This window comes from Dermacentor andersoni, chromosome 4 (assembly GCF_023375885.2).
Source record: "Dermacentor andersoni chromosome 4, qqDerAnde1_hic_scaffold, whole genome shotgun sequence".
NCBI classification, from domain to species: Eukaryota; Metazoa; Arthropoda; class Arachnida; order Ixodida; family Ixodidae; genus Dermacentor; species Dermacentor andersoni.
In genome coordinates this window covers 121,763,593-121,786,362 of record NC_092817.1, presented here as the reverse complement: position 1 = coordinate 121,786,362, position 22,770 = coordinate 121,763,593, and the positions used below count along the sequence as shown (strand labels likewise).

Here is a 22,770-nt window from a genome sequence, read left to right as displayed (position 1 = left end):
TCGCTTTCGAGAACTACAAGCAGCCCATGTTGCGTGAAACTTGATAAGGATTGAAATAACTGACTTACCTTCAATATTCCTTATTTGCATTCCCTGTCACAAACCGAGGAACATACGACGGGCCGAGGCCAGGTATAAAGACAGAATTAGTGTACTTGTTTTGTATGCATATTGCTGTCAGTGAAGACTGTCACATTTATATGTCCGTGTCAAGATCCAGCGCTATGACTTCAATTGATGCACTGAAAGTTGTTGCTTATTAATCGCGATGGTATGGGGTGTTTGGCTACTGGCGAGCCCGCCATACCACAGTTGTAGATAAAGACGAAAATGACACTAAACGAAAGAATGATAAAGTAGAAAGCGCAGGAGTAATCTAAACGTTTCTCATGTGCGAAGAATAAAAGAAACCTGAGCTACATATTAACAGAATCACACAAATTGAGAAGTAGACGCATATCACATGTAATGTAGTTATGGCATCACGCCTAAAGTTAGCGCATGATCTGTGACAAACATGACTATAGCCTCTAGACCTACTGAAACCTTTGTTTCCCATCAAACCGCATAAAAGTTCACTAACACGGAAAAGTCATCATCACATTGAACTGAGGTTATTGAAATACCATCCAAGCGATGCTACTGGTGAAAATTTCATACGTGTTCCACTAGTTCCATGTGGTCTCAGCCCTGTTCTTACAGAAATGATCCAGAAATTTAGCTTAATGCACATAATTTTCGCATGAATTATGCTGAAAACAGGTGGATATCAAATGCATACCGAACCGGTTATCTATGGACTGTCACAGGAAAAAGGGAACTTTTTGTCATCGTAATGAACAGAGTGACATAAACTGTGGGCGAACAACCATCGCCACGCTAACATTGAAGTCGCGGTTTCGTTTCCCCATTTCAATGGGGGTCGAAATGCGAAAACGCTGGTGTACTTAGATTTAGGTGCACGTGGTGAAAACTTATCTGGAGTCCCCACAGCGGCATGCCTCGTGATTAGATCACGGTTTATCTAAAAACCATAAAATTGACGTTTCCTTAAATACATGTGCTGGACGTACGTCTCTCAAGAAGAAGAGACTACAACCGTGACACTAGCTGTTCTAGGTTTGTCCTGGAATAGCCAGCCAGAAGTGACTGTGGTTACAGTTTGTGTGGGCTACATTTTACAAACCTACCAGCAGCATTCGTGTCGGCTTGCATTCAGTAGGCTGAAAGGCTCGCGTTTAGGCTGCGTCCAGCTCATTCTATACAGTGTCGTCGACGTGGAGGACTACTTTCCTTGCTAAAGTAGGCAACGCTAAGCCACCTCAGCGCATGCAAGCATAGTTTTTCCTGCTCCGATTTTGCTGTTACTGCTAGTCGGAAGCTATTGCACAAGCAACGAAAGTGCGTTCTTGTCTGCCGATTACAACCTTCGTTTTCAAGGGTCAGAGGCGTCATGTGTGCGACGGTTGCAGCTGTTCAGCGTCCACGAAAAGTGGTTTCGGTCTTTAGTCGATGGTACTACAATCCTTCTGGCGTGATGAAACCAAAAGTGTTATGTTCTGCTTACGTAAGATCAAAGTTTTTTTTTTTTCCGCGTGTCGCATGTAATCAATGGCTCATATGTCTGCCGAATTTTCTATAGCCGTGCTGAGCTCACCAAGCTACGCAGGTGGATTGAAAATTTTACTGAATTCATTGACCAGAAAACAGGTGCCTGCACATGCTGTCTATTGCCCCACGGGGTTTTAAGAAGTGGTACGTTGACTGACTGAGGAAATGTTCATTTTCGAAAGCATGGCGCTTTGACCTTGTATACGAGAGCCGAGAAATAACTCTAGGCAGGGCATGTTCGGTTCAGCTGATTTAACATTTTTTTCTCTGCGTTGTGGCGTTTCATGATGAATGCGACCGCAGTGTGATTGCTGATAGTAAAGAATCGAATCAATATACGAGTTTCACGTATTGCATGCAACTCATCCGCGTTTTACGTGCCAAAACGACTTTTTGATCATGAGGGACGCCGTAGTGGAGGACTCCGCAAATTTAAACAACCTGGGGTTCTTTAACGTGCACCTAAATCTAAGTACACGGGTGTTTTCGCATTTCGCCCCCATCGAAATGCGGCCGCCATGGCCGGGATTCGATCCCGCGACCTTGTGCTCAGCAGCCTAACACAATAGCCACTGAGCTACCACGGCGGGTGCAACTCATCCTAGGTTTACGAAGTATTTCTATCTGCTAGAGTGCTTCAGTTATTGCAATACCTACTATGCCCTGTAGCGTTCTTTCAAGCAGTAAAAAATACGACTTGTGGTAGCCATCTTGGCAATGTTGAATGCGACAGCACTGTCATTTGTAAACACAACGGGACGCTTGCGGTAAACTTGTAGTAATACACACAGGCGACACATACACGTAGACCTTACGACCCAAAAGCCTTGCATAGTTGCAGTGTCACATTAAGAAGGACGTTCGCCAGCGCACTTGCGCCTGCAGAGAGAATTGTGCGTCAATTACTAATGACAATGAGAGATCAAGTTTGGTCTTTAATTGTCAACCATGATATCTTCAATGTGTGCGAAATGTGCTGTGCTGGATGCCGGTGCGATTGACGTATGTTACGTTACGTAACGTCTGCGTCTGATGCGTGGGAGCACATGTTGTTGTTGCGTCGCCATTGTGTAAAAACACATCTCCAACAGAAAGACGACGAGCGAGAATGTCGCCATGATGCCCCACAGAGCGAATATGGCCGCCATGTCGTCGTAGCTCAGTTCCTCGAAAGACAGCACGCCGGCTTTGGAGGCGCCGGACCGCTGCATGTCCCGGCAGCGGTGCCACTCCTTCACTCCCTCGTTGTACCACTCGAGGCGTAGTCCAGACTCCATGATGGCTCGCATTCTTCGGCGAAGAGAAGCCGTACGGAAAGTGCGTTTAGGAATGGAGCAAATGCAGAGAGGGAGAACACAGCACATGGTAAGGATGCGGGTAATGCCCATCTGGGTCTAGTAGGGCAAAAGGCGACCTGAGACTCCATTAAACACTGCTGAACACCCATCGCAGCTCGAAACCCCTTGCGGCGGGCAAAGATTGTTAAGAAAAACAATATGAAGAAATGCGCGGAAACGAAAGCTTATATTGCTGCACTTTTCAGTTTAACCTTATTATGATATATGTCAGGGCAGTGGGAGGCTCGGTACGCTGTAAAAAAAAGCATTTCTTAGGTAATGATGAACACCTCGGGATCAATAAAATAAAGGCGGAAGAGCGTTCATCTTTGACGTTCTAGCAACACGTTCTAATAAGACATAATTCGCATGTCTGGTTAATTACAAAGAGAACAAAGAGACACACTATGCACATACATAGTGACGGTTTCCTTCCGGTTACGTCATCTGCGTCCCTGCCAGATTGCAGCTATCTTTGTCGCGCGAAAGAACTTTAGGAACACTAGCCAAGCGGCGCAGGGGAGTGCCAAGGAGCCGAAGTTTAACCTGAAAGCGTACTTCGCTCGAATCCTCTTCTGCAGATTCGTCGGCAGCCGCTTGGAGTGCGCCATAGTGCTGAAAGAGGTGAAGAGCAGCTCTGGAGCCACGTACAGCCTTCCTCCGGTGAGGCGGCAGTGTTTCGCAAGCATGTGCATGCTCCCGTCTCGGTCGTTGATCAAGACAGCGCGGCCACTGTACAGCTGCTCCAGGGAAGCTTGGGAGTACAGCTCGGACAGGGGCACGAATCCATCTTGGTGAAGAGCCAGGCTGGTCAGTGCGCGCAGTGAGGGCTTTTGCGACGTCTGCGCAAAGAATAGTGCTCGTCAAACGCCTAAACTGTAAACCTGCAGTAGTGCTTGTATGAAATGTACCGGCACTGAAATGTACTAAAAGAATAGCAAAAGCACGGCAGGCCAAAAAAGAGGTATGAGCCTAGGCCACCGTAACAAAGTGTGCTGTGTTGCGAATGGGCAGCTGGGTGCCATAGAGTTTCCATAGAGTTCCCTTTCCCTGCTAAGATCGCGAGAGGAAAACCTGGCGCTGCAATCGTTCAACTAGCATGGGAATAAAGCGTTGCGCATCGATGTTGCTATTCTTGGCACAGCTTATTTGAGGAAGCATATTACGGATTTGTTACCCTTCTTTGGCGCTGAAGTGAGTGATACGCATAGCAACGATTTGTTAGAGAAGTTAAATGTTTTAAACTGTGCTAGATGGTGCTACTTCCTGGCCGTAACTAAAGCACGGCACTTCTGCTTTCAAATAAACCTAGATAACATTTGGTCATTTCGACGGCAGTACTAACTATCGCCGGAATGATTTTTGATTTTATAAAGGATCCTTTCTGGTCATATAAATTCTGAAAGACTTGATTTCTCGCAATCAGGATCTATGAGACAACTGAAGGTGTTGTATTGAGCTTACGACAAAAAATAAGTACCGTCAGGTAGTTTAGATCTAGACAGCTGCAACCTCCTTAAGAGTGGAAAGAAGGAAGTTGTGACAAATTTATTTGGTGCCTGTAACTTCCGTGTGTGCCGAACACTCATTCTGGCGACAATGTAGACGCGTACGCTAGAGCTAAGTTTCCAGCTCCTATTGCAAGTGCAGAATTTTATGTTCACTGTAAACGGCTGAAAAAATTTTGAGTTGACCACGCAAAAGAACAAGCCGAGACGAAAGCAGCCTGCAGGTGCATGTACCGTAAGTGAACAAGAGTAAACAGCAGAACCAAGCGTGGTTAATTTTTTGTCATAGGTTGAGGATTCGGGAAAACTTGGCACTCATTTCGCTGCTGCCCCGATCAGAAGAAGATTGATGATAATTTCAGTCAAATTGAAAACCTCTTGTTTTAATAGATGCAGTCGTGAATACCATCGAACCGGATGGTTTTTTTTTAAGTGGGCTTGCTGTGCCCAGAGTGCTAAAATTATCTCAAAATATGCGACTCAGGCTGTATGTAGCCTGGCTTTAAACTCATAGGTTTTCATGTGCTGGAGTGTATTTGATAAAGGAAGAATTCAGCCAATACCTTAGTGAAATGTTTCATCTTAATACAGTAGCTCAAACCCACTTATTTTGCGTATTGCACGTGCGAAAATGAACCAACATTTCACATCGAGTCCATGTCATTTTCGCAATAACTAGCAATGCGGAAATGCATGCAGAATTAGTTCAGTGTGGCAAGCTCTACTTTATTAATGCAGTGCCTTGAATTTCTGCTGCGGTCCGAGCAATAAATTGTCTTTTTACGTTTTCTGGATAGCACTAAATACACTAACATTTTGAGCGCAAACAATTGGAAGCAGATCCAATCCTGCTTTGGCAAAACCGTTAAGAACACCTTGCGGGCGTGCTACGAGCTATGCAATGCTCTTCCTGCGAATGACGCAGTCATCCGTGCAGATCGCGTTGGATCAGAGCGCCGTGAGCCACCAGAACGACAGGAGCAACCGACCGGCGTAGCTCTCCGTGGGTGTCGTGTGCCCTGCCATGGAAAGGGCGAGACGTCGAGGTAAACACGTTTTGCTTCGAACGTTCTCGGAAGTGACGTACTCATTGCTCGCCTTAGCGCGTCAGTGAGAGTTCACGTTACCGCTCTCCCTGTCGCACACACACTTACCGAGGGAGTGCTGATATTCATGTACTAAGGCAGCGGCGCAGGAAAGCGAAGCACAGAAGATACGTAAAACTACGAGCGCTGTTAGCACCCCTAACTCGCACTTTTGTATGCAAAGAACTTCCATTGCTGTGGAGGCAAACATAAATAAAGTCTGACCACGTGATGTAATAGACGATTACAGTCCAGAGATGCCATAACGTAATTTTCATTGTGTTTTTTATGCAGTTTTTGTTTTTCTTGTTCAGCACACCGATATTCTGTACCTATACATGTCGGTTCGTCAGCAATGAGCTTCAATTGTCAGTTGAGCGCTCGTGGAGTAAGTTTTACGTTTCTCGTGCGCTTGCCCTTTCTGCGGCACTGCTCTACAGAACGTTGAGCCCAACTAGTCCTTGTGCTCATCGCATGTTCACTTACCCTACCGCTGGAAATCGCTACACCCTCAGTACACGCGCACCCTCACCCGCACGTAGGTGTCGAACGCCGTGTCCTTCCAGATCAGCGGTCGTATCGACGTCTGGTACGCGACGTCTTCCACGGACCGGAATCGCGGCGGCTCGCTCTTGATGGCCATGCTGGCCATGAGGTGGCCGGCGAATTCGTTCGTTAGCACGAGCGCCGTGAGCCACCAGAACGACAGGAGCAACCGACCGGCGTAGCTCTCCGTGGGTGTCGTGTGCCCTGCCATGGAAAGGGCGAGACGTCGAGGTAAACACGGTTTGCTTCGAAAGCTCTCAGAAGTGACTGACACCAAAGGGAAGACGCTGATGGATTACCTTCCCAGAACTGCTGCGGTGTTTAATTCCTTGTAGTCTTAAAAGGCACGAAACTATGCGAAGTCGACAGGAAAGAGTGAAACCCGCAACTGTCTTGCCAATTTTTCTTGTCTATAGAGTTTAGGGCTATCTCTTTGTTTTTTACACAGCAAGAAAGTATGAACCAACTAGCCCAAAGACAAGTAGCAACTATATTAGTTACGCCATAAGTCGTTCGCTAATTACTAGTGAAATTAGTTGTTTGAAGCCGACCTTACCTTTCTTTGCTGATTCTATCACGTCCAAACGGTTACGTCGATGCCATCCATGTGTGATGCTAAAGAATCTGACTTATTTCAGCAGATTTTACCGCGAAACTGTAGTCGTTGAAAATTACTGCGATAGAACGTTCGCTCTTAAACACACGTTCCAAAAATCCGATACGAATGTTGAAGAAATTTTATTGGGACAACCTCTGTGGTTGCACAGCGCAATAAAACTCAGAGAACGTTGGGAAGGGCAAAGATGATGGCGTAGGCGAAGAGAGTCGAGCGTTGGTTGGTTAGGCATGTTGTAGAAAATACTCAAAAGTTAACCTTTACAGATTTAGACGCTTGATGAGGTTATGTAAAATGATCAAATTTGTATTGGGGCGCTATAACGTAAACCTATTCCAATTCTGCAATTAGCCCTCCGCGATTGGTCATAAACTTTTTTGTACAACCCCCACTTCGCCTGCCTGTCACGCGAGGTCAAGGAAACCGTGATAGCTCCGCGTTTGATATGACGCGTACACACTAATTATGCATCATCGGACAAAACAAAAAATTATTTCTGATTCGACGCCTTTTAGCAATTAACTCTGGGCTATTGGTCAAACGCTTTCGGCAGCATCCACTTCACCTGCCTGCCACGCGACGTCACAAAACAGCGAAAACTCACCGCGTCAACGTGACGCGTACGCGTTAAAAACGCATTAATATGCCGAACAAAACTGATTTTTTTCTGAATAGCCGCAGGCTGCCCCCTTCCGCAAGGAATAAAAGATGACTGCCGCGGATTTTTCAGGCACTGGCAACTCGCACCTATCGGGGAGCATGGATTTTTCTGCGCACAATGAACGTTTCTTCGTGGCCGTGTCAAACTTTCAAGCACTTTCGGCACGTTTACGACCTCGCTCTGCCAGCTCTTCTTTGCTGAGGATCTGTTTTAGCGGCATTCTTAAGCTTCCGTTGCATGCCGCCGCGATTTTCGACCAGCCACCTCAAGCCAAGCAAGGAAAAACGGACCAATCGCAGCCGCCGGCACCGCCCTCTTGATCCGGTTATCGATTTTCAGTGCACTGGCTCAGCCCCATCGAATCTCTCTCCACTTAGCGTGGTCCTCGCTTCTTGTCAGCCAATTAGATAAGGCAAACCGCTCAGCGTAGGCAATGTTATTCATTTTTCAAGCAAACAAAAGTACCGCCTATAAAGAAGAGCACATCTGCATCCCGCGTGGTGGCGGTCTGCAGATTTATGATTTATGATTTATAATTGAAATTTAACGTTAAAAGGTTAAGTTTTATGGTATTCAATGAAAACAGTGAACAGACAGTGTGAATACATGGCCGGAAAATACTTCGGGTAAAAGAATACTAATAGCTTGGTGTGTGGTTAAAACGAAGGCAATAGATATATGGAAATACCGGAGAAAACAGTAATAGCGAATGGGGCCAGAATGAAAAACAGAGCACCATGGGGATGCAATAGGTAGGAGGTGATCCGAGGTATGTGGAAAGGTGTAATGGTACCAGGACTTGTATTTGGAAATGCGGTTGTTTGCTTGAAGTCAGGGGTACAATCAGGACTCGACGGCAACCAAACGTCAGTGGGACGCCTCACATTAGGCGCTCACGGGGGGACTACAAATGAAGCTGTGCAAGGTGATATGGCTGGACAAGTTTTCAAGTGAGGGAAGCTCAGAGTAAAATTGATATTGAAGAACGACTGAGGAATATGAAAGAAAGGGAATGTTGCGAGAGTGTTAAGTTATAGGTGCGCGATAAACATTGGCTCACAGTGGAGGAAAAGAAGTAGGAAGCTTACCAGCAGGTATGCGACCGGTTTAGTAAGCAACGTGACGACAAAGAACGTCAGACACAAAGTCAGAGAGGCTGAGACATTCTCATGGGCGGCGTCAGGAAAAAGAAACCTGTCATGAGTAAATATCCAAGAGGAAGAACCAAATCAGGAAAGAAACGATTCTTTATAACTCAAAGGGAAGTTCCTTACTTTTTAAAGCGAGATCAGGACGCCTAAGGATGCGCAGCTATAAAGCGAGGTACACCAAAGAAAAAGAAGCATGTGCTTGCTGCGGTAAAAATAGGGAAACTATGGAACATGCCTTATTAGAACGTGAAGATATTTATCTAGCTGTTGGTTCAGGTGCTCAAGTGTCTGTTGTTCTACAATGACCACACATAGTGGACGGCTCGAATGAAGTTCATGGCTCACCTACCCGTGCTGCTGGCACGTGTCTCGAGTTGTACACGGGACACCTTTTACGCACTCAATATTTATTCAAATACATCATTCAGTGTGCTACTTCCAGGCTATCCGTTGGAGCGCTAGCCCCCTCGGACATGTGCAGCGCTGGCCAGCGTATACCCAGGGCCAATCTCTAGCACGTGCGTAAATACCCATGCAAATGGCGGGGAGGATGGCTGCCTCGATAGCTTAATTGACAAAGCGGTGCACTTCTAAGGTACGGAAGGCTAGATTTACTGTAATACCCTCCCTCACTAAAGGGGGCCTATAGCGTAACTCAACGGAAGACGCGAGTTTGGCTCCCCCCTACGGCAATTCCTCTTTTTGTCCAGTTTCATTTCCCCCTTCGGATTTTCCTTGTAAATAATACCTATAAATTAGGGATAACGCTTGCCTTTCTTCTACGCTTTCTCTGTTTTCATTGTCTCTATGCGCTGGATCTGTAGTTTTTTTTTACATTCCTTTTATATTGTTTTTCTTGTTTTCTTCACTGAGATAATTTCTCGCAGTAAGGCATATAGTAGCCCAAACGGCAGCAACCAAACGAATAAGAACACCGACTTCATTCCCCAGAACACAAAGCTCACACATTTTTATACGCACCTTTGTAGGTGAAAGAACAGAAGATGTCCCAGATGTTGTCGTACGCCTCCCGGAAGAAGTTGTCCCTGTTTCGAGGCCTCCGTCTTTCGACGTAAGCGAGACCCGCGGACATCAGCGGAACCAAGGCGACAATCGCTGCCCACGCCTTGCCGTAAAAAAAAGGCAGTTAGTATGTTTAACATGCTCGTAAAGAAAATGCGGCGTGTATTGAAGAGAATGTCTTTCTTAGCAAGCTAGAATTAGTAAATGCAAGGCGCAGAAGACCAGGACTCAAGAAGAACACAAACGATAGGACCGGCGCCGGTCCTGTCGTTCGTGTTTTTCTTGAGTCCTGGTCTTCTGCGCCTTGTCTTTACTAATTCAAGCATAAACCAACTAGCCCAAGCAAGAGTTTTACTTTAGCAAGCTACCAACAGTCTTTCGCATCGCGTGTGTTTCCAGCCTTTCCCGAGGGTAGATCGTGAAGGTAGCGCACTCTTAAAATATGGGCCGTTCCAGTGCGTGTGAGAAGTCTAAAAATGTGGGCCGATCCCGTAGATAGTACTGCCCAAACTCTTAAGCAATCCGACGCTCCTGCCACTCTTCTTACGCGAAGGAGGGATGCGATAAGTTGCCTTGCGCAGTGACTCTGCCCCATTCTCACCCCAACTCGCTCAGGAAGACATTGTCTTAGATCAATTTTCACTAGAGGTTGAATCGCGTTCCACCTTTCTTCTTTTTTTTTATTAATCAACCCCCTCCCCTCCCCTCGACACCCACCCCCCAAAAAAGATGCCCGTGTCCATCAAGCTATGGCCCTCCACTCAGCATTAGAGAAAGACGTAGAGAAGTAAATAAGAATGATCGCGATGGAAAATTCATGATGCCAAATCTGCTTCCCCCCTCACCCCCCCACCCCCCCCCCCCCCACAAGAAGAAAGAATCAACCTACAGAGTTTCCTCTAAATAACTGCTTTTGCATCGTTTTTTATTTCTTTTTACATTTTTCTCCCGGGGGTAAATGGTGCCTTTTAAGGAATATTTTGCCGAACAGCCAGATAATTTCTCTAAGCACATGGAAGGCTGACTTGCCTGCCAATCGAAGACAAGCACGTATCCGAACGCGTTGACAGTAGGCTTTCCGGCGACAGCGATCAGCGCGCAGTGGCTGGTGTACATGACGGGTGCGTACGTCACCACCTCTGCGCGGTCAGACTGCAAGAATACCGAGGCGGCGGCTAGGTCAACCTCCTGCGCAAATGTATGGGAAAGGAAATAGCCAGAAGACGGTACATATTCGCCAGCCGTTCACACAAAGCACCGGTGATATTTTTTTGTAAACTATATGTACTAACGTTGTTTGTAATAAAATCAACAAATCTTCCTTCGAATCTGACCATTAGTTGCCTCATAAAGGAATGCGTGGGGTTCAAATATATTTATATAAGAGGAGCAGAAGATGAGATAACTGTATCAGATGACGAGTGAAAGCGTTGTCTAAAGGACTCACTCTTCAGCACGGAGCCGTTGTGTGGCTCTTAGTTGGTCGCTTTCAGTGCAGAGGAATTGCCGGGCCTCATCCTCCTGACGTTTTCGTTTACCGCTGAATTCTAATGTGACACGTCATTAGATAGGCGAAAAGAAGACGTGGCTTTTCATTGAATTTAAGTTCGCAAACATGAGGCAAAATGTTTATTGAAATAGCTTTTGTATGTTGATTTTGTTTTCCTCTTTGCAGCAATGTTCGCAATTTATTCTAATGGCTATATTTTGCACTTAAGTATTTGTTGGTCGAATTTGCTTTTAACTTTGCAACATTGTAACCTTCCTACAATAATGCGGTCTTGCCACTGTAGGTAATCTTAATAAATATTACCTTTGCAAGAGCTTCCTTAACTAGCGCTGTCACACAGAACGATGTCAAAACACATGAATCATACACCGGGTTTCCTCGTCCATATCCGCTGGTGGCTCCGACCTACCAATTTTATTTGGTTCCGCTACTTTCGATAGCTTTGCTTTTTTTTTAAATCACTGGCCCTGTATGCTGGCTACTCGCGTTGAACGGAACAGCGGTGCCATTTTACTTCACAAATTATGTCAGCACATTATGCACATGTAAAGTTGTGTGAGACAACTCATGAGTTCGCGCGTGCTAACTTGTGGCAACAAGTGAGCCGCAAGGTAAACTTTCTAAGTTAAAAACGAAGGAACCGACAAACGCCAATGCCAAAGACTACATCGGCAAGCAAGCTTTCTTGCACTCCGTCGTTATTTGGAATGCTGCCGCCCGTACTGCGCAGGCCAACAGAAATCCCAGCTCTGCCGATGGCTGAGCTCGACAGGTCTGGTCAGCATTTGTTGCGCTATTCGTCTATATAACGCTCTCTGCAGGAAGCACGTCCCACGTGTTCTCTGTGGTCCACGGGAAGCGCTCCAGTCAGCGGCTGTCGAGCTGAGGAACACAAGAGCCAACGGCTCTGGAGAACGAGGTACACGACAGCGGACTCGATCTGGTCGTATTCGGTATAGATTGGCGCGACCGTCCGTCCCCAGGAAAACCACTTTTATTCTACGAGCAATGTAACATACTCGCCCGTATCGATCAAGACGATGAGGCGCCGAGCCACGTGTTTCGAAGTGTGAAGCGGAAGCTAAAAAGAGCGGAGGCAGCGCAGGCAAGGCGTATGAGAGGGTGGTGTTGCAATAAGCGAGATGTGCAGCAACTTACGGTCGTCAGTGGTGTACCAGCAAAGCTCTACTGGTCGTTGTACCGAGAAATCGCTATTGCCAGTAGATCCCCTAAAGTTGTCCTCTTAAGCATCCTCTAAAGGTGTCCACGCAAAATGTATGTGCTATTTCACTCTGGGAGAACCACTGAAATTGGCGCGATAAAATTTGAAATGGATGCTGGGCGTAAATGGCTGCTCTCCAGGCAAAGACAGAGAGGAGTTGGATAACAGGGTTGTGCGGGAAATAATTTCGGCTTGTTGTGCTTCGAATCATCAGTGGAGTATTGAACAGTGCGTAATTTCATGGACTGCCGCTGAGCCTCGGTTGAGTGTTAAGTTCCTGAACAAGTTTTCATGTGGGATTCTCAGTGTGATGGGGTGACTGTACCAAATAAGTAAGCCGTGCTTGCAAAGCTCATTACCCTGATGACCCTACTTACGTGCTTGCGAGTTGTATCATGTCTGCAGTGTTTCCACTGTTTGTTTTGGTATTTTGTCATATGCTTTTTTCATCTCGTTCACTCTTTCCTTTTTCTTTAAGTTTTGAATAGCTAAAAGACACCTACGCCCTAAAGACACCTTCCTTCCCGTTTCACTCTACTTACTGATAAATATATATGGATAATATTCTCTTGGTGTTTGTTCTAGAAGTAATATGTTGCAGAAAGTTCATAGTTGTTGATGCATTGAAGTGGCCGCGAGAACTTCGCCCTAGTCCATTTTCCTTCGTTGCCATTTTGCGCTGTAAAACTATTGCAACCAGGGAAATGCACTATGGGATGCTGGTGATATACTTTTTTTACAAAAGAAAAGCATCGTTAAACATTGGACAATTTTATTTGTATCATATATGTGGCGACCTACGTTCCTGTCCGTCTACTTCCTTTCAGCAGTAAAGTCGAATAACAAAGAGCCCGTTGCATACCAACTTGTCCATGCGAACGTATCGTAATGAGGGGTGAAAATCACTCACCCCTTTCTGCAGGAGTCCGATGATGCCTGTGTAGCTGCCGTTCTCGAGCCGGGTGCCGAAAGAACGCTGGGGGTCGTATGTGACGTCGAAGCTGAAAAATCGCGAGGCGCGAATCGTACATACATAGAGACGGTCTACAATATTTTAGTTATTAGTTTTATTGCCACTCTATCACATTTGGGCGTCTAATGTTTCCGCCATTATAAGGCATCTAATAAACTCGAGTTTAAGTGCATATATCGGCAGCCTCACATTTTCAAGCGATTTCGCCGATGAGAAACGACAACGGCGTGTGGTATCTTTTATGGCTTCGGCTTGCTGAAAAAATCCAGGCGCGAAAAGAGATAGAAGAGCAACATGTTTAATACAGTAAGCAGCTAATTCACCTGAAAGGAACGAAGTCAGCGAGTGCTTGCAGGATGTGGCCAAATATGCCGGCCACGTGGAGTTTTTCCCCTTTGTATTCCGGCTGTACCCACGGCGGAGCCTGCACAGAACCAACTTCGCAGCTTTGAAGGTTTAAAGCCACTAGGCCACTACAAGACTGAAAGACGCTGCGGCCGGGCTACGTATTAACGCGACTTGGAAGCTTTCGTAGCAAACCACGTCCAACCCTACAATTCGTTCAATTAGCCTTCACGTGCGCACATAATGCTTATGCGTATCACTGAAACACCGGAAAGCTTGAACACGGCATTGTAGGAGAACTGCCGCCTCTAGTTGCTGATCGAGAGCAACGCCAACGTCATATCTTTACAGGAACATAGTCACTCAGTTCTACGAGATCCCAAGCACTATTTTTGCAAAAGGGTCCACATGACAAGGCGCAGCGATTGCTCCTGTCGTTTGACAGTACTTCGCAGATTTATGGCTGAAGCTGTTCATCACGGCTATTTTTACGTCTCATCCAGCGCCCCTTACATACCCGAAGAACAGGGACAGCCTTAAATATGGAGAGAATGAACTGTCCAGTTTCAGCCCTCTTGATGTTCGAAAATGCATTGAGAAAAAAATTTTCCAGTAGACTCGACTACCTTTGCAAATGTGGACCCAACAACCTGTTCATCTCTTAATGCTCAATTATGAGTGCCTACGGGCTATATCACTTCATTTGCACTCCGCGCGTTACATTCTCTTCACTGAACTAGCAAAAGTTGAGTCTCATGAGTATGAAGCATTGATCCTGTGGCACACGCCTAGCGTCGTCTCTCCCAGAAAACGATAAAGTGCTGCGCATGACATAAAAGTTCCAGCAAACAAACTCGCTAAAGAACGCACAAAACGTCTATTGTAGGATATAAGCGGCCCACAATACTCACGGCAGCAACGGTGACTCGCAGGTGCGTAGCATTCAAAGCCATGTCGAAGAAACGCTGAGAAGGCGAGTGCTGAACTCAGAAGCCTCTTCGTAATTGTTTCCTCTCACACTTGATACCCCGCTGATCATTACTGCACGTTGAACACAAGTGAAATATAATCTACGAATGCGAAGGCAACTTGAGTACAAAGCACATTACCATCCTGCGCGGCCTATCCTACCTGTACACCAATATATTCTATTTGTAGACGCTTTCAACTTGCGTTGGTTATGCGCCTTATCAGATGTCACGTAAGTTACTAGGCGTTGCTTAAATGTTATATATTATATTATATTATATTATATTATATTATATTATATTATATTATATTATATTATATTATATTAATATCATATATTATATATTGGCACATCTGCCTCTCGACTGCTTTCAAACTGAACGGCCGGCTTTCAGTTACAGGAGCCTTCGGGAGCCGCACTCTTTATTTCGGGTGTTATGTAGGGGGACAATTATATCACACAATAACTATCGCTTTTTATAATATAGATCTTCAAGAAGTGCACGAAACGCCATCTAAACGCTATCAAGACGCTATCAGAATGCTAACTCGTGTCATGTCCTTTCCACCCTATCAGTGAACGTTGACATTGTAACTTTATTTACTTAAGTATGAGGCCACATCCTGATTTTTTTCTTTGTACAAAAGGGTGCAGATCTTTAGCGCATATCAAATGGCACATCTTTAAAGCCATTTCTGTGTCAAAAAAATATAACAATTGTGCCGGACGCCAACAATCATAGCTTCGGGTCATCTCATTGCAAAACCCTTTTAGCGAACGAATACGTGAACTTTCTCTGCAAGGAACCGAAATTAACAATATCAGTAGAATTTTGGTTGAGTACTGTTTCAGCAACTAAGAAACATGATTTTCCTTGAAAGTATTCCTTCAACCAAATGCACATTTTTGACATAAATTCTGTTATTCTAGTTCATTGCATCCATAAACATATTAAAAACAAATTCGAAGTTAAAAAGAAAGACTTCATGCTTGTTTGCGCAAGAGAAAATTAAGGAAAAGGTAGCTCTGAACAAATCAATATAGAAAGGTTGAAACAGCTGCACCTGGCCTAAAAAAAACATGCTGATGAACTGTAAAGTTCACAAGTTTTTTAACTTGGTTTTTCCTGAGCCTTGTAGTGTTTTCTTGCTAGTGTAGCAACACATCTTTTCTTTTCATAGTTTGTTTTGAAGCATTAGTAGAGTGATGTGAGGCTTTCACAATGCGGTGATGACCTATCAGTCAAGCTATCGTTGCAGACAGGGCAAGTTCTCCATCAACTTGATTGTGAGTCCTAATGTACCTGTGTAAGCATTCCACAAATGACAGTGCCGCACAGACAAAACTTGAGTGTTTCTAAGCTCCCACATCAGGCACCTTTAGAGTTACTTTGTCAAATATTATCATTAATGCAGTCATTCGCATACAAAATGTTCTGAAAGATACACTTCATCAGCAATATGTCTGCACAAAAATTACGGTACTCACCCTCTGCCATAGTTTAAAACTTTACTAAAAAGTCCTCCTTTGTGCTAGTAGCTATCTTCAACATGTATTGGCGGTGTAAACGTCACCAAACGCTTATGATTCGTTTGATATTAAATATTATGTGCACAAAATAATAAATATACTAGGAAATCTTAACATTCTTACGTCACACATGAAAACTAGAGTTTCAGTTTCGGTTTCACAGAACACTGAGTGAAGTTACAACTCTCGGTATTTGCAGGTTGAGAACAAAATTTCATTTGTAATACATTCAAGGATTAACAGCAAATCTAACTCATCATAAAGTTTAACATTTATTTTTGAGTACGTTCTTATGTGGCCTTCTACAATAAGAAATGTTATCTTTGTACAGTTATCAGTCCATAACATCCACAGTTATCATATCTTACTGACTTGACGCCATAAAAAGCATCACACCTGCCTCTGCATACATAAAATATTTGCGAAATTTCAAGCATGCATATTCATTCATATCGATAGCTTTGCAGGAATGACTCTTATTCGTAAGCATTCTTAAGCTCAACATCTCCATAGTTCGCCACTGATAAACTCGTCTACAAGAAGCGCGAGTATATTGTAAATTAGGAAGTAAGAACGCATGACCAAAACATGTCGATGACTTACGTAATCAGCTCTATAGCAGGCGAGACCGCGTCAAACTATGTACTGCGAAGATAAGTCACTGCAAGTGAGCTCTCGTCGCATGCTTAAAACCCTTTTTACATGTAAGAACCAAGTTCGCTGCCGTGGCTTCTCGCTCTTACAGTCCAGGAACTGGCAAATGTATGTGACCATCCCCTACACCAAATCCTGCGCAATCAACAACGTCCTCGGGAGGCCTTCTGGGAACGAATACGACAAAGCAATGTACGCATCGTTCACTGGCAAGAGTATGTCATGGTATTTTCATGAAAAGCGAGAAACGATGCACGATCCATATTCTCGACCGATGCCCTACAATTTGACTTTACTATCCCCCCCCCCCCAACCTCCTTTGTTTTCTTGGCCCTTTGTCATGCCTGCCAAGACGCGTCTGGCGCCGTTGTAATTTTGGTGATACTGATAAAAGGACCCATAGGCGAAAATGCCAACAACAATTCATCTGTCTGTTAAAAAAAAATATTGATATTCCATTCCTTTACTCTTAGTTCCGTCACTTCTGACAGCTCAGCGGTGAGTAACAAACACTTGAAAGCAGTGCTGACAAGGTCCTGTCAGTGTGCTGATGTGATAGAAATATGAACACGTCTAAATGGAGGAAAACTGCAGTGAAGTATCACAGACTCCTCGATTCAATTGTTAGGAACTAGGCTGAAATTGTTTGGCAAATTCAATCAACTAACCTATATTTTCCTGATTTATCTGATAGCTCAAACCGGTTAGGCAATCAAACCAATAGCCAATAATTTTATATCGATCAATAAAATCAATAACTTTACAAAACACGCAAATAGTACATCGGTAGCAGAAGTCACAACGTCTCTCAGGTTTCCATTAAACACAGGTTATGAACAAGGAAAGCATAGCTGAAAAAGAAATTCAGTACAACTTTGCTTTCCGGGTTCAAATGCATGAGAGTTTCACGTATTCACGCTGTAGACAGCACGCAAACTGCAGCATTCGAAGAATTGTGCGGCACAAGCAAAAGTGCCTTTAAATGTCTTAGAAGAGGTTAAGAAGGTGACTTGCAAACAGACGTCAGGCATCGGACAGCACTTGTGCACAGCTTACACTCTGCCTTGCTCTGGACTCAAGCGACGCAAGAGGCGTAGTGCACGGCCTACAAGCGATGAACAAATCCCAACACCGCAGTGGTTGGAGCCACTCGACTTTCTACGCGACACATTTTGAAAGCATCAACCGTTCTTGCCAGTGCATGAGTACAAAGAGGCCTCGCCTGCTCGGCGGAGAAGTCAGAGCTCCTGCGAGTCAGAAGAGGAAAACGCTCGGAAGAACAAATCAGCGTCACCCTAGAAGGACAAAAAATACCAGAAAAAGAAGCCATCAGGATTCTGGGAACGTGGGTGCAGAGCAATCAACGCTGCACACACACCATAAACCTACTCAAGCAAGCGACGGCACAGGTGGCACGTATGATCACCCGCGTCTCGCAAAAAAGAAGTGGCATGAAGGAGGAAGATACAGTCAAGTTGGTTAAGAGCCTCATAATCAGCCGGATTACGTACGCCCTCCCATATTACAACACAAACAAAGGCGAACGGGACCAGGCCGACGCCATCATAAGGAAAGCGTTCAAAACAGCGCTTCACCTGCCGGCCAACACCTCGACAGAGAAGCTGCTGGCCCTCGGACTCCACAACACGTTCGAGGAGCTCAAAGAAGCACAATTAGGGTCGCAGCTACTCAGACTCCAGCAGACTACCACGGGCAGAGAGCTCCTAAAAAAACTGGGGCATAAAGAAATTGAAAGGGAAGAACAAAGAACGGCAAACCTACCCGATGAGTATCGCAGTACCATCAAGGTAGGGTCCCTGCCAAGAAACATGGACCCGAATTTACACACAGCCAGGCGGAACGCTAGGGCAAAGTATGTAGAAAAATACTTAGCAACCAAGGCGAACACGGTATACACGGACGCCGCGGTATATCCTCGAGAACGAAGGGAAAAAGAACAAAGAGTCGTCGCGGCAGTAATAGGCTCGGACTATAGGGAAATCGCTTGCGCGTCGGCACGGGATTGTACGGTAACCGAGGGAGAGGAAATGGCTGTTGCTCTAGCAGCTGTGGAGGGCTACCGCACAAATAGATCCCTTATAATTCTAACAGACTCCAAGGAAGCATGCCGAAACTACATTAACGGCAGAATCGGTCTAAAAGCGCTCCAAATCTTCCTCCGCGCTGGCCAACAGAATAAACCCATTAGACACACCATCTTTTGGGTACCGGGGCACACTGAGATTGAGGGCAACCAAAGGGTAGATAGGATCGCTCGCGAGCATACAAACCGAGCGGACCTAAACAGAGATCCTGAGGACTTCATGACAGTGATCCCAACGTACTCTGACTTACTAAATTACCATAGAGGGACGAGGATCAGATATCCCCCGCCTCACAATACACTCACTCAAGAACAGGCAGTTTACTGGCGAAAGCTGCAGACAGGAACTTTCCCAAATTTACATAAACTATACAAAATGTTCCTAGGTCAATACAGGGACACATGCCCGTAGTGTGGCGCAATACCCACACTTTATCACATCACATGGGAGTGCAATACGAATAAGGCATTCCACAAAATAGAAAATCCGAGTGCGGAGCAGTGGGGGAGCGTGCTCTCCAGCGGTGACCCTAGCCTCCAACGGAGGCTGGTGGATCATGCCCGACGAGCAGCCACGCTCAGTGGTGCCCTGGAATAGGGGCGCCAACCATGCAGGCCGGAGATCGGCATCAACCAATAGAAGATGAAGACATCCGGCCCGACCGCTGAATTACTCTTTCTAGGGCAATAAAGTTTACTTCCTTCCTTCCTTCCTTCCGGGAAGCACTGCCCCAGCTCCTTCCACACTTGCCGCGTTAACTGAGTGGCTATGGCTCTGCGTATCTGAACACGAGGCCATGGGTTTGTTTACCGGCCGCAGCACCTGCATGCCGATGCAGATAGAATGCAAAAAAAAAAAAGAATGTGCTTGTGCACCGTGTTTTTGGTGCATGTTAATAACGCAATATGGTAAAATCTTATCCGCAGCCCTTTTTTAAGGCGTCCCTTATAACCGACCCGCGCTTTTTCGGGCAGTTAAACCCCGCACAAGTTAATTAATCCCTTTTAACAAGGGTGCTCAACGTGGCCAGTTTTGCGGCCTTCCACAAGGCGCACATATGACATATCTTGGTAAAATATTCCCACACATGCGTTCTCTAAACTTTTGCAAGTGATTGCTTACGCTGAATTATCGCTATTACCATCTGATGTATCTCGCGTAAGATGCACATGATGTATCGGAACCTTCGTGAACGCTGTAGTCACTTAGATAGCGAGACAGGCCTTTCTTATCAGACAGTATACGAGTCATCAATAGCGTGGCATTTTCTGGAATCCAGGCGACCGTCACCGAGAGCTGTGAATAAACGACGACGTGCGTATAAATAGTGACCGTTCACGACCACTGCCGTCCGATTCTAGGGCCGCCAATTCTAGAGATCGTCCACATGAAACCTCCCTCTTTTCAAGATGAAATGTAAAAAAAAGCTTACACATAGAAACCTGCGGTTTGTGGCATCATGTAAAGCAATCCAAAAAGTTCTTGTCGATTTTTTTCTAACCTCTCGTTTTGTTTCAAGTGCTGAATAAATATCGAAAATTGACAATGCCTCAATAGAGACGCTAATGTGTAGTGGGGTATGCGGAAACGAAGTCACCCATTGCTGTGCAACAAAATTTTCGACCCGAATTGCTACGAAAACCGCCACACATTTTCCGTTGATTAACATGATGCCGCAAACTACAGGTGTCAATGTATTGCAGTATATTTTATTTCATTTTTAAATCGGAGAGGTTTCAGGTGGACACCCTATACTTTCGCTACTGTGGCAACTTAAATGTGAGTGTTACTTTTCTTTCCGAGTGGTCAGGTTCCCCCCTGAGCAATTCGATTGATCAAATTAATCATTCGTGCCAGTCTTCCTGTCTGCGCACAGTCGCCTTTTCTTGGAAATATTGCTACCTTCACCGTCTGTGACAAACGATTTTCCCCCAAGCAGAACCCAGACGGTACCACATAAATATGAGAGCAAGTGCGCGAACTTAAAAAAAAAATTAAGTAACGGGCGTGAAAGCATCGATCCAGATCATTCTCAAAACTTTGAGACGGCCGAGGCTCTACGAGACGCAGTCAAAGAAGTCCCAGAATGTCACCACTTCCGCGACATCAATACGCACGGCCACCCGAGGCCGCCGAGGTTAAGAGCTTACTTTCCCATAATACCGAATAAAAATTGTTTCATGGTGTAATCTGAAGAGACAAACCGCCACTACTTAACTGTAACCTAACTACTCTCCACGCACCACCTTGCCGTGGCTATGCCAAGGTAAGATCCACCACCTACAAGCCGGCACACCGAGTCAAGAAACGGAGAGTGTATGTTGGCCCAACCCTCTCACACGCGCATGCACTTGTGCACTGGAGACGAGCACAGTTATCGAGAAATGCAACCCCGCCATACCTTATATCACGAGCAGCCAACAACGTCCTCTCTCACCACGTGCTCCTAAAAGCAGACTCGATGCGGTACAACTAAACATCCGCCAGGGGACGCTGCCCGCCAGTCGCGGGCGCCACCTGCATCAAATAATTTAATATCGTAGGGAGTGCAGGGTGCGCTTCTCCTCCATTTCTCTGTCGTTGCTGTGCTGGGAAAGCACAATTTCTCGCGCGAGCCGAACTGCTCGGGTATACTTTCTGACGTCGTTTTACCACGAGTGTTTAACTTCGAAGAACATGTGCGTTCGACATCAAAAGTATACGGACCACAGGCTGATCGAAAAAGAAACTATCTTTTTTTTTCGTAATTGAGGCACGCAAACCGCTATCGACGCGCGCAGTGGAAAGCCCGTAATGCCAAGATTGTGCCGCAGTAATCATGTTGAAGTCACATTCATAGGCGGAGAAGGAAATCGACTTTATCACGGAATCTCCGGTCCGTATAGCTTTACTCAGCGGCGTACATCGTCCGATGGAGATCTTCAATAATATGTGGGACGGGGAGAACTACTTTCGCGGTTTAAACGTCGCGAAAGCACTTCTCTTGCATCATCATGTCGACGACGCGCTGATGCAGAACGCCTACAGGCGCCTTCGTAATGGTACGTGCGTGAGTTTCAATGCTCGCACTTAAGCTACGTTAATATACAGTGAACAAACACTCGGATAGAGTTTATTTGCTCTTGGCCATAAACTCTATAAACACTGCCTAAAACATAAACGCTGTCATAAATGTGAATCATATACATCTCGATAGCGGTGCTAAAAAATTGTATGGCCTGTAAATGAATTGCATTTTACCACTAAATATGTTCGCTGACGAGAAATAAAATACCTTCTTTACTTCACAGAACACTCATTTGCATACTGTAATTATATATAATACCGAAATTATTTTTGTCTCTCGGAAACTACCCAAATAGCTTTCTCGTTCAAAACATTACAGTAAACCGCAGTCGCAACTTCTTTCCGATGGATCCTATTGTGATATACTCAGTTGGAGTGATGCAACTAGGCTTGAAGATATCGTCCTCTGGTAGTGTGGCTGAGATTAACTCGAAACTTTTGAAAAACACTGAAGTGTACTCATCAGTCATCTTATCAAACATTATGCACAGTCCCTAGAGAACAGCACACTGCCGCAGGACTGGAAGGTGGGTAAGGTGGTCCAGCTTTTCAAAACTGGTAACGCCCACTCTCCTCTTAACTATAGACCAATCGCAATAACAAGTATCCCGTGTAAGCTATTAGAGCACATAATATATTCTAACCTCATAGGCTTCCTTGAATCAAACTCATTTTTTAGTCCCGCTCAGCACGGTTTTCAGAAACACTATTCATGCGAAACGCCACTACTCCCTCTTACTAGCAGCATAGCTTCCTCCCTCGACCATGGATCGGTAATAGACTGCATTTTTCTCGACTTTGCAAAAGCTTTCGATAAAGTCCCTCATAGCTTGCTTCTTTTAAAATTACATACTCTA

At 45.3% G+C, this 22,770-nt stretch overlaps 1 protein-coding gene across 1 annotated transcript; it reads right to left on the bottom strand.

The window, feature by feature from the left end:
- Positions 1-2,618: 2,618 nt before the first annotated feature.
- On the bottom strand, positions 2,619-14,541 carry LOC126537459 (glutamate receptor ionotropic, delta-2-like). The gene is made up of 8 exons (XM_050184465.2): positions 14,500-14,541; positions 13,567-13,667; positions 13,181-13,271; positions 10,568-10,726; positions 9,497-9,641; positions 6,074-6,291; positions 3,507-3,790; positions 2,619-2,901 (listed from the first exon to the last, which is right to left on the bottom strand). Exons 1-8 carry the CDS (start codon positions 14,539-14,541, stop codon positions 2,619-2,621), a joined length of 1,323 nt encoding a protein of 440 aa, XP_050040422.2.
- Between the last annotated feature and the right edge of the window lie 8,229 nt (positions 14,542-22,770).

What these genes read in the sequence shown, in the direction of transcription:
- LOC126537459 (XM_050184465.2), bottom strand. Translation starts at nt 14,541, where the DNA reads ATGGCTTTGAATGCTACGCACCTGCGAGTCACCGTTGCTGCC. An exon ending in CTGTTCTTTCACCTACAAAG is followed by an intron (nt 6,292 to 9,496) that starts GTGCGTATAAAA and finishes TTTCCATGGCAG; the next exon opens with GGCACACGACACCCACGGAG. An exon ending in CGTTCGACACCTACGTGCGG is followed by an intron (nt 3,791 to 6,073) that starts GTGAGGGTGCGC and finishes TTCTTTGCGCAG; the next exon opens with ACGTCGCAAAAGCCCTCACT.